The sequence below is a fragment of the Anas acuta genome, chromosome 13, assembly GCF_963932015.1.
Source record: "Anas acuta chromosome 13, bAnaAcu1.1, whole genome shotgun sequence".
In the NCBI taxonomy this organism is placed as follows: domain Eukaryota; kingdom Metazoa; phylum Chordata; class Aves; order Anseriformes; family Anatidae; genus Anas; species Anas acuta.
In genome coordinates, this window is record NC_088991.1 from 8,428,291 (window position 1) to 8,440,520 (window position 12,230).

Consider the following 12,230-nt stretch of genomic DNA (forward strand, 5'->3'; position numbering starts at 1 on the left):
CAGCCGAACAGAAGTAAAGTAAGGCCATGAAATTTAAAACAAATCAGGCAACTCTGTTGACGATATTTGGCAGTTACAAACAGGTGAGCTTTCTTCCTTGGATCTAACACAGCAAGGAGACACAGCAATTTTTTCTGGACTTCACTTGAGCTGATAAACAAAGCTTTGCTAAAATTGCCCAAACTTCCTACAGAAACACTACCAAGAAGTGTAGGCTCTGATGACCTTACTAAATTACCTGGGGTTTGCCTTTCCTTTAAGGACCATATTTACACCTGTGCTTCCCAGGATTCAGAGGAGTGGAGGCACAAGGCATTTGAAAGGCCAGGCACTAAAGCCAGATTTTGAGAAATCAGTTCAAGGATCCTATCTGTTTTTTATGAGCAAACGCTGTCACATGCCCCAAAATGAACTTGGGAACATGTAACTAAGCTTCTGGGGTTTAAGAAACTTGAAGTGGCCAGGTAGCATTTCTTTAGGTTCTTCGCTGTACAACGGAGCCACACTTACATCAACTTAAAATCTTTACACATATAAAGCATCAGGCTTTGCTCAAGCACAAAACAATCCACATTTGCCATAGGATTAACACCACAAATATCTGAGATCAAGTAAACTGCATCAAATAAGTTACAGCAAGCATTGCTTTCCAGGTATTTAATAATTTTGACCCCCTGTCACTGCATTAAAATTCTGGAAAAAAAGTGCCTGTTGGTCAGTTGGAGCAACAGCAATTTTGAGAACTCCTGGTGTAGAAGGGAGCTTTTAATTCTGTATGGTCCTAGATGTGCAGTGCGACAATCTGGAAGGATTAAGGAAACGAAACTGCTAAGTTACCATACATGGAAGAGATTTGCAGAATCTGCTGAGTAAGGTAAACACAAGGAAAAGACATTAGTGACACCCAGGGCTTCAGGCACGTGTGTATACACCCACACTCACACGGAAAGCAGAAGAGCAACGGTCCCAGGAGCTGAGGGAACAGCATGGGGCTGGGACAGGAGGGTCAGGCTGGGTCTTAGGGAAAGGTTCTGCACCCATTGGTGCTTGGGCACTGGGCCAGGCTGCCCCGGGAGCGGTCACTGCATTGAGCCTGCCAGAGTTCAAGAAGTGTTTGGACAGTGCTCTTAGACATCTCCCTCTGGTTTCGAGCCAGGAGCTGGACCTTATGGGTCCTCTCCACCTCGGGATGTTGTGTGGTTCTGTGGCTCTCAGAGGACAAGCGCAAGAATTATTCGCTTTGACCAGGATCAGATTTATCATTACGGTGAAAGTGGCAGCAAAACATTTGACTGCATGTTTTTTACAAGCATCCTGGTTGCTGTCACACATCAATACCCAGGACATGAGGTAACACCGAAGTTCTCATAGTCCTGCTCCACATAACCATTTGTGTAAATGAAGAAATCTGTGCATCTCCAAGGCCTCCCTTAGTCACGTAGCTACAAAATTTCCTCCTTCACTATCAAAGCAATTCAGAAAACAATTTGATGACTTCTAAAATGAGTGATATTAGTCATTATGTGGTGTAAATGCCTGAAGTAACTAGGAAAATAAAACTAACATTCACACTTTTAAGGAAAAGGTACAGCATTGAAGAGGCTTTCAGGGTAGGGCATAACTGCATTATCTGAGCGTTCCCTAGGCTCCCAACCTTAGATGCTATCGCGCTGGGGAAACTTGGTGTGCTAGCTCTAAGGAACACCACGGAGCGTAGAGTGGAGTGGAGACACCACGGCTAGGCTCTGTGATCAGGTGGGGCCTCGATTGTTCTTGTGCACAAAGCTGCACTTTTTGCCACCCTAAGCCAAAGACCTGTCATGTTTTGACAAATGCTGTACCCTAGTGTACTTTTTGCTCATTATAATATCATTATAATACCAAAACACACCTCCATCCCAAAAGCTACCCGCCTCCAAGGTGCGACCACCCCTCACTAAGCATGCGCTCTGAATTTCTCGGAGCCTATTACTTTAAACGGAAACGGGAAAACTTTACACCAATCATAACTAAGATATGCTTGACTAGAGCCACTCAAGCTCCACCTAAAAGATAGAAAATAATATAAATTGGCCCAAGAGAGAGGGGATGTTAGGGAAGATACCATCGTCAGGGGAGATACCATCCCGAGGACATACAGCATCCTTAGGACCTCCTGACTCCTGGGATCAGTCGACGGGCTGAGCCTCTCTTCCCCCCCCATTGGGACGCCTTTGGGTGAGATCTGAATATTTGCTTATAAATCTCTATAGAGTCTTTGATCCTTTTAACGCGTTTATTTCTAGGCTGCGCACCTAGAACACCTAGAACACCTAGAACACCTAGAACACCTAGAACACCTAGAACACCTAGAACACCTAGAACACCTAGAACACCTAGAACACCTAGAACACCTAGAACACCTAGAACACCTAGAACACCTAGAACACCTAGAACACCTAGAACACCTAGAACACCTAGAACACCTAGAACACCTAGAACACCTAGAACACCTAGAACACCTAGAACCCGCACCTAGAACCCCTGTAACACCTGTGTATTTCATGCATACTAGCTTGCTTTTGCAGATAGTCACTATCACCGGCAATCCAAAAGAACCTGATTATCTGTTGCTGTAATAAACCATACTTGATTGCATTGTGATAGCTCTCATTAATGCAACTAGGGTGAGGGTGGTTATCCGTGATAGTTCAGTGTTCTGAATCTAACCAGACCCCCAGACGGTTAATGCATTGTTGGTGAATGTCTGAACGGACCCCCAGGTGGTTAATACATTTTTGGTGAATGTCTGAGCGGACCCCCAGGTGGTTATTACGTTTTTGGTGAATGTCCGAACGGACCCCCAGTTTTGGTGAATGTCCGACTGGTTCAGTACTCTGAATCCAACCGGGCCCGTAACGGTTAATCAGCTACACCCCTTTAACGCGACACATTATCATGACACTTGCAAGCAATCAGGCCACTGGTTTATTCATTTAAGGTTTGCATCTGCTAGTCCAGATAAAACAAGTCATTTTCTTACCAAATCAGGAATCATTTCAAAGAGGAGAAAAAATAGATTAATAAACTTTTTTTTTCCTGTGTTTGAGGTAAGTGTAAGTTAGAGTAGACAGAAAACGCTGCTTGCATCCTCACTTAAACAGAAGATGCAAATAATGAAGAAACAGATTTATATCAAGGTATGCTCATATTGCTGTACCAAATAAAACTACAAGCTACAGAGCTGGGAAGAATATAGTGTCTTGTGTTTCCCATAATAAAATTAGAAACATTAAAAAAAGGCAGTATCCTTAAAACAAAACACATCTGTCAGCACCACCACTGCACAGACCGGATAATGCAGTACCTTCAGAAATTTTCAGAAATAACACACAGAATAGAGCAGAACTCCAAGAATTTTTAAGACAGTAGCAAAGTTATGATAACCATGAAGGGAAGAAATAAACATTTCATCTTAAGCATGTGAGAAGAAAGGCACATTTAACTGGTTACATATAGCACAAAGGAGCTATGCTCAACACTGGAAACAAGAATAGAGCAGCAGAAGTCTACAAAGCTTAACAAAGCTACAAAAGAGTAAGCAAGGCAAGGCAGAGCATTCCAGTACCAAAACAGATATAAAGGTAAAAAAACAGCAGACCCACACCATAGAAATACTTGTTTATATCTTTTTCATGGAAAAAATGCAAACAAGCTTCCTGCAACAGTGGAAGACACCAATGTGGGTTTTATTTAGAAGCAGAACTTTTTTTTAATATAATGACGTCACTCATCATATTTAGGCATCGTTAGATGTTAAAATCTGTGCTTTTAGTTACAGGTCATACAGCACGGACATCAGAAGCATACCTAGAGGCAGGCCAGCCCAGACGTCATATTTACACGTACATACCTGTGGCCAGCAGAACTAACTCCCTGCTGTTAGGTGACTGACGGTGAGCAAAGGTCTGCACAGCACAAGGGAAACTGACCCATCTGCGAGCAGTGAGCATCACTTACACAGGAAGAGGAAGAGGCTCTCTTAAACCACTTCAAACCACATTTATGATTTCTTACCAGCAGAGTTCAAGTGCAGATCATATCTCACGTGCACCAGAAGCCCCCTTTGCACATCAAATCCCAGCTTCTACCTGCTCTCACTCCCAGAGGATTGCTGGGGTCCACCTGGATTGCCAGATCATCAGATTTCCCCTTTCTGCTTCACCATCACTGTGACGGGGTACAAAACGCTTCTGAGTGCAAGCTCCCAGTAACAGAGCCTGCAGCCAGTACCTGCCCTCAGGTGGGACCTCGCAATCCCACTGACCTCAGGCTGGATGGTGCTTCTTGTGGCTCTTCTCCCCTAACATCTAAACGATCTCCCCCACATACGTACGAAATCTGCGCTGCCCGGGGAAAGCATCTGAGCTTTCAAGTCTCTTTGAAAGCATTCTCAGTTCAAGCTGTAACTAGACCACAAAAAGCACGTCAGCAGTACGAGCCTCGAGGGGATGCAGCACGTGTAGAACTAGTATTTGCCCTTCTCTAAGGAAGTTTAAGTCAATTAATTAAATTCATCACTAAAGTATTATAAAGAAGGCTGTATTCTACAAAACAAAGTATCACTTGGAAAAAACCTTGACATCCGGAGCTACCTGTTTGCTAAAAGCAAATTCCTCACCACGCTTCAGGAAAAATGCATTCCAGCATCCCTGAGGTTGCCAGTTCTCTGCTAGACTGCCAACAGCAAGCTGCACAACTCAGCGTGGAGCACTGGGTTTCCAAAGGATCAGAAACACTTCCTTCCCCAAAAAAAGCCTTCTCTGGTTCCCTAACATGCCCTGTATTTAAAGAGGCAAGTCACTGTCCCCAGAGAACTCGGCAGGAACAGCTGCATATGAACAAAAGCTGACAACACCCCAGTGACTGCTAATGCAGCACACAAATGGGAAGCATGGCAGCTGCTGGCACATTCCTGTTTCAGGGGCATCGCTCCACCACCCACTTCTGAAGACGTCAGGAGGAAGACCCCACACCACCAAAAAGCAATATCCTGACAGTCCACTTACACAAACTGTAGCACACAGCAAGAAAAGTCTGCCTGAGTATCCTCTCATTGCCACTAGATTCCATGCGCTTCTGTGTGTGTGTTTCATAACAAAATCCTGTAGCTTGCACGTTCAGGCCAGGTATGGAATATTAGTGGGAGGAAGAAAGAAAACTTCTGTTCTGCCTTGGTATTTCTCCTGTCTCCAAGTGAGAGTTTCCATTAGTGCCTTAACCTCAAATGGAATTTGACTCCCATCCGACTTTCAAAATAAACATGACTTTCAACAAGACTTCACATAAAAGTTCGCAACATTACTTTTCCTAATTATCAACCCAATTGCTTCCTCCTTTCAAAGTATATTGAAAACACAGCTCAGGGTGAAATCCTGGGCTTTTGGCCTGGTTAGTTTTTTTTTCCCCCCAGAGAAACACAAGCTGCTCTCTCACGGAGAGACGGTACAGCAGGACACGTGCCATCAGGAGCACTGAGTAACCTACTGCTGACGGACTTTGATCTGCTAGATATTTCTCATGCCTTATATGATAGTAACAAGGCAAAATAGCACCTATTTCAGTTGTAACAACTATAATTATTTGCTAAAGCCTGTTCCCTAGCATTTGCAGAGGTCTATTGCTAGCATGAGTTACAAGGAGTTACTTCTGCCCACTCTAACTCGCTCAGTGCTTTTCCTGTGTTTGTTCTCTGCGTAACAGCATTCATTTGCCATGATTATCTTTTTTCCTGACATTTTCTTAATATTTACTTCGATAACCGAGTTCTGAAGTGGAGGCTCAGTTATAAGCAGAAGGCAGCAGTTTTCCCTCTACGCACGTAGCCTTGTACAGCAAAGCAGCTGTTACATTTAGCTAGATTCAGTGGCGAGGCAGAAGTGAGTGGTTTTAGGACCCCCTTGTCACATTACTTCTAGAACCAGCATTGCATCTGTAGGACACCTATGCCTGAAGCCTGATCCGTGGCTTCCTAAACCCACTCAGACTGTTTTCTCTACTTTGCATCCCCTGCAGGGAATGTATACCTCCCACATTGTCAAAAGCTGATGCAGTTGACAGGAATGCCTATGGGACAGCAAATACAGCTTCAAAGTTTTCTGTTAAGAAAATCTTCAGCTGCTCTTTGCTCATTCTTCTTGAAAGATACCCCCTTAGGCCACTATAGCTCTGCTGCTAAAGATTTAACTGATGATTCCAAGGGAGAGAAGGAAATTGTAGCTGTTATACATTGATATACAGTATAAAAAAATGCCACTCATGGTTAAAATGACATCCCCTTTTCAGGCTTTCCTCCAACTTTCCTTTGAGGACATGCACAACTGATGCATCAGAGTCATTCTCTTTCATCTGCTCTGCTTGGTTCCCTCTTCTGCTACAAGATGTATTCCCTCCCTGAGTATTACACACGCTGCCACGGAGAAAGTGCTGCTCTGAGCTTGTCCCTGTTCAAACAGGAGCAACCAAAGGACTCTGCTGAAAACACCCACAAACAGTTCTTTGCTTCACTCCCAGAAGAGGAGAGACCTGGGAGTAGCCTGCCTAAGTTATTCATGGGGCAGCATCGTACTTTTGGGTGTGCTCTTTTTCAAGCAACGGGCTTGAACAACAGGAACTTTGCTGGGCACAGAAAGTTCAATATTTTTGTATTTTGCAGCTGCCTCTGTACGTTAGGCATTAACAGTTCCAGCCACACAGCAGCCTCTGGCATGCGGCCCTTCTGCTCATTACATATGACCACCCAGCAAAGAGGCCTAAAACACACACCCTACTTACACAAAAGCGTAACCTGCTCTATTTGAAAAAAAAACTTACTTTTGTTTTCTCTTGCTCGGAAGCCCTCAGGTTCAGTGAGCTCCAGAAAACAGAGGTGCCTACCTCAGCGTGTGATGAATGGGCAACAGCGCGTGCAGTCCTTCAGCCTTCAAGCAACACTCCTGTGCTGTAGCTGGACCTTGATGGGAATGCAGCAGGTAGGAAGATGCTGCTAGCACTGCCAGAGTATTCCCTCTGATTCTACTTTTTAAAAAGCTTCAGAAAGGAAGCAAAACCCCAGAACAGTTGCTATTAAAAACATTCTGGAGAAAGGAAACAAACAGAACAAGTTCTTTTTATGTTTTGTCTTGTGTCAGCAGGTTTGGCATCGAGCAGTTGGAACAGAGAAGAACTTTCTATTCCGAATCTTTACGGCAGTTTTGAAATGTCTCTAATGTGGAAATCCTATGCAGAGTCTTAACCATCCTCATGTTCCCCATACATATTTGAGCATCTCACTGCCTGCCTGCTTTTAAGCATTTCCTCTGTCACCTGTTCCCAAACAACACTGCCATTTGTTTCTTTTCCCAAATACACTCAGGAATGAATGTCACATGAAAGGTAATGTATAACACGGGGAAGTCAGAAGGAACAGACCGTGAAACAAAACTTACTGTTATGCAGTCCAAGTTCTTATAAAAATTAATGTTGCCTCCTTTAGAAGAGCACACACACCGTTAAAGATTTACAGTGAGCTCTCACAAAACTAGTCTTGCATTCTAAATTGGCTCTTACTGGTTAACTTTGTACCTCCACATCGCAGGAATACCTCAGCTCTAGAACTTGCTCAGCCTCAGCGATGCCAGAGCCTGTCTCTTCCAAAAGAAGCTTCTCAGACAGTGCAGAAAGGGAAGACCCTGCCCCTCATCGAAAGCATCTCTCTCTCTCATCTCTTGTGACTCGTGCCACACAAGGCAGCTACACACAGCCCCCAAAGTTCTGTGCATTAAGGCTCGGTGAGCTTGCCAGCTTTGTCATTAACTGTACAGCTTAGCTTCTTTTTAACCGCGTAAGCCACAAATCAACATTAAAAACTCCCGCAGGAAAGCCGTTCTGGGTTTGTACAGCGATAAGGTACAACACCATGAGCTACCCACCCGTCAAACAACAACACAGCCCCAAAACCACGACTGTGCGTTGAACCCTATGCACTTCTAAGTACGTCCAGGTTCACTCGGTGCCTTTCATAACGAGCCAACGCTGGCTCTGTGCTCCCCTTACCATCCACACCCGTGACGCTGAGCTCCCCCACGGTGCCTTCCACAGCCTCACGAGACCCGGGGCTTTCTGCAGGAGAAGCCAGCACCTCTCCTACCCCCTCAGCTCCGCCTGCATCTGCAAAACAGGCGAAGGGCCGGGATTCAGGGGGGCGCGGCGCTGCTCCACCCCCACAGCAGCCGCCCGCGGCCCCCAGCCCAGGGCCCGGCTGCCTCAGGAGCACCCCGGGCCCCCCCCCCAGGCCCCAAACCCGGCCCCGGGGCGAGACCCGAGCCCCAAAGCGCGGCGGGGAGAGCCCGGGGCCGAGCTGAGGGCGGGGAAGGGCCCGGGGCTGAGGGGGCTGAGGGGAGGCGGCGCCCGCCCCGCACTCACCGCGGCCCCGCCGCCGCCGTCGCCGTCCCGGGCCCGAGCGCGGCCCGCCCCGCCGGAAGTGGGCCGGGCCCCCGCGCGTGGGCTGCTGGGGGCTGTAGTCCTGGCGGGGCCGCGGGGCATGCCGGGAGCTGTAGGCGCGTGAGGCGCTGAGGGATTAGGCGGGAAGGGGGCGCTGAGGGGAAGAGGCGGGAAAAGGCGCTGAGGGGAGAGGGAGCGGCGCCGTTTTTTCTCCAAGCAGGGAATTCCTAAATAAAACAGCGGGGGAAAAAGGAGCAAAAGGAAAGGAAAACACGTTCCCTGTGTCTTCGAGAACGTGGATAGAGTTGATCAACCAACAGACGTTAATAACCATATATATCCCACTCGCCCAAGCCTTCTCGACACGCCCTGGCAACAAATAGAAATTTACATAAATTTTATGATGTAAACAACATCAACAACGTTCTATATGCAAGATCTATATGTTCTATATGCAAGATCAAAATAAATAAATACTTGGACCGCCTTACAAAATGGCCCATTGTCACCGTACAAACCAATGGCTGCGTACAGCCAGAGGGCAAGGTGGTAATTTGGGGACGCTTTGCTGTCTGCTGCTGCTTGCCCTCAGGAAAAGGGCCTTCGGGATGTTACAAAACATTTGTGATGTTTTAGAGTATATTTGTGAGTTACAAAGCAGCCACGTCTAGCTTCTCTGGGAGCTAACTTGTTCCTGTCAGCGGAGAGCCAGTGCTCTCCCTTCTCAGGGCTGGGCATGGCAGAAGAGCAGAGCAAAGGAAGAAAAATAAAGAAAGCAATATAAAACAAAAGAAGCACCTTGGGCCCCTTCATGATTTCATACAATTACAAGCTTGTTATTCAGGTTAGCCAAGCCTGGCGGCTCCAGCAGCACCCACCTCACACCAGCACGGTGGCAGCACTCGCCCCGTCCTCTGTTGGAAGGCAGACCAGCACCTGCCCATACCATGCCGACAACCACAGTCTCTGCTTTTCCGTATTTTCCTCAAAAACCTTCTTCGGTTTCATTTTACCAGTCCTTTGTTGTCCACGAACAAACAGCTACACCATCTGGAGGTCCGACTCTGAGCTATAAGCGCGTTGAGGTGAGCCATGTGTTGGTACCAGACAAGGTGTCCTTTCAGAAGGAGCCATAAGACAACCACTTGAAAATTAGTTTTATTAATTATTTTAAGGCATCTCCTTTGCTGTCAACAATTTCTGTTTTGAATTCCAAGAACTGTAGAGAATCAAAGCAAAACATACAAGGGATGGATCCTCTTCTCATGAAGAAATTGTTTCTTGAGTATATAATAGTTTTCTACAATGAGCATGGAACTGTGAGTTTAAAATTAATATGCAGCAGAAGTAAGCGGTGAGCAAAAGGAGATGAAATATTAGTTCGCCTCCGTCATTCAGATAGTCTTGTTTGTTGTCTTCTATGGTACACCCTTGCTTCTGACCTCATCCCTTCAGTAAAGACCAGCCAGAAAATTCACTGACGCAATTTTGAAGCCTTGCTTTGATCAACTCCGGTATGGTATTTGCAACAGGAAATCATGAATCAATGTATTGGATTATATTTATATATATGTGTAAGTATATATCTATTTGTCTACACAGAGGATCCTTCTTATTTGAAGGGTCTTTCAAACTTTCATTCAGATCACACTTTAAGGCATTTCTCTGACACAATGAAGGCTTTAAAGATATTTTTTTGCCTCACTCATTTAGCAATCTTAGATTTGAAGAGTCAGAAAAGTGCTCTCCACAATTACTCTCTGAAATTTCACTCAAACAAAAATTTCCACTCAGATTTTTCACAGCGACACCTCTTTACTGCACAGTGGTGTGCTTTCCTAACTAAACTCTGTGCTTTTGTCTCTATTACCTTCTTATGAACTCTGAGTGGGATTTCACCTCCTGAATGCAGTCACGGGTGCCCCGTGAGCCCTACACCTGCATGGTCAGATGCCTATAAGATGTGAACTGGACAAAAACCACTCTGAGGCACCTGACCGATGATTCATCTGATGGCTAGTTGGTTCTGCAAGAACATACATTATTTAACTTCGGGGATGTTTAGGCTGTCTCTGTGTTTCTGAGCCTGTGCTTTCTTCTTTTGTATTGTAGCATATGGTGGCTGGATCATAATCGGCCCAGACGGCACACAAATACTCCAGCTTCCATCCAATCTCTGGACCATCTGGATAAGAACTGGTTAATTGAGAACCCTAATGCCATTTTGAGCTCAGCATAGTTAAAATAGCATTGTGCCTTCTCCCACAAGTACTCTCTACTTTATCTATTACACTATTATCTGCCTGTACATAATCATCTTGGACTCAGACCTTTCCACAGTCCTTTATGTTCAGACTGTGTCTAAATCTGTCCATATAGCTAAAACTCCCATCTTCTCAAATCTCAATTACCTCAACATCCTTTCCTTTGGCCTTGGAAAATATAACCTTGTCTTGCTCATACCTATTGAGAATGCTGCTACAAAGCCCATTTTTCTTAGTCTGTCATTTTCACCACATTATTTCTCTCTTTTCATCCCTCTACTGGCTCAGCCCACTCTATCATGTCGATCCTTACCAAGTTGTCTTTACTTTGAAAGGCCTGATAGCTGGTCTTCACCTTACCTGCCATTTCCATTCACTGCTGAAGTCTAACTGCAGCTCCCATCAGCCCCTGATGTCAGTTTTCACAGCCTACTTGTAACATGTTTAAACAACTTGTTTTGTGCTTTCTTTTACCTGCCTTTTATTTCCAGGGATGCTCTAAACAGCCACAAAGTTGCTGATCATTTGTCTTCAAAACACGGCTTAAAATTTCTCTTTCCTGTGGTGTCTACAGTACAGTGTCACATTTCATTGTGCTGCCTCTCCTGTCTGTTTTCCTCACTTACCCCATTTCTTATTTTGACTGTAAAGCTCTTCAGGGTGGGAATGTCATTTGTGTTGATTCTGATCCATAACAAAGCTTTGTAGCACTAAGGTAATGCAAATAATAAATACGCATACAGAACTGAGATGCCAGGGAAAGCCTAGGTACTGTGAGATTGATTATAACAATGTACAATTTGGGAGCATAACCATACTTGATAGTAATATTAACTTGTTTTCCTACTGTTTTAGGGAGAAGAGGAAGAAAAATAATTGGAAGTAGGAATTCTCTATCATTAAATCAAGCCCACAGGCCAAGGTAAAGATGATTTATATCCATCTACCTAGCAAAAAATGTTATTTGGTAATAGTTGTGACATAAACCAGAAAAGACAATGTAGTGTTAAATGTGTCATATTTTTATATGTATGCCCATATGTTCACATGTACATTTCCCCCCACACACACACTTTTACAAGTTAGATATTAGAAATGATATGGTACATCACTGATTCTTTTGCTTTCCTTACACTGCACCATTTACACCCTTTGTTTCCTGTTATTGTCTTTTGTTTGCTAACTTGATGTTTATTTTTGTCCCTGCTAAATAAAGACTGCCAGATTTAATTATTATAAGCTGTACTTTAAGACCTCTTTAACCTATTTCTATCTAGCTTTTCCCTTCAATTAGCCTAATCATTTCTTTATCAAGTAGCATGTTACCAAATAAAACACCTATAGCACCCTAAAAATAAAATAAAAAAAAATCTGCCCCTTGCTGCTTGACTCACAGTAGCAATAAGGTGAGTTATGTAAGACACCCGTTGTATTTCTGGATCCTGCAAGTCCCAAGGCTGGAAATAGCAATTGTATTTTGGGAACCATTTTCAGAAACACTGACTG

The 12,230-nt window shown here is 44.6% G+C and overlaps 1 protein-coding gene across 7 annotated transcripts in view; it reads right to left on the reverse strand.

Moving 5' to 3' along the window:
- MTM1 (myotubularin 1) overlaps positions 1-8,569 on the reverse strand; it is a 40,484-nt gene extending 31,915 nt beyond the window's left edge. For 2 of the 7 annotated variants that reach the window (XM_068697372.1, XM_068697371.1), the window contains exon 1: positions 8,443-8,525. Coding sequence is in view for 2 of the 7 variants with exons in the window: in XM_068697373.1 (XP_068553474.1) it covers positions 8,074-8,076 (3 nt within the window). In the remaining 5 variants the exon portion in view is untranslated. The other 5 variants (XM_068697376.1, XM_068697373.1, XR_011101185.1 and 2 more) reach the window with 5 other exon arrangements.
- Between the last annotated feature and the right edge of the window lie 3,661 nt (positions 8,570-12,230).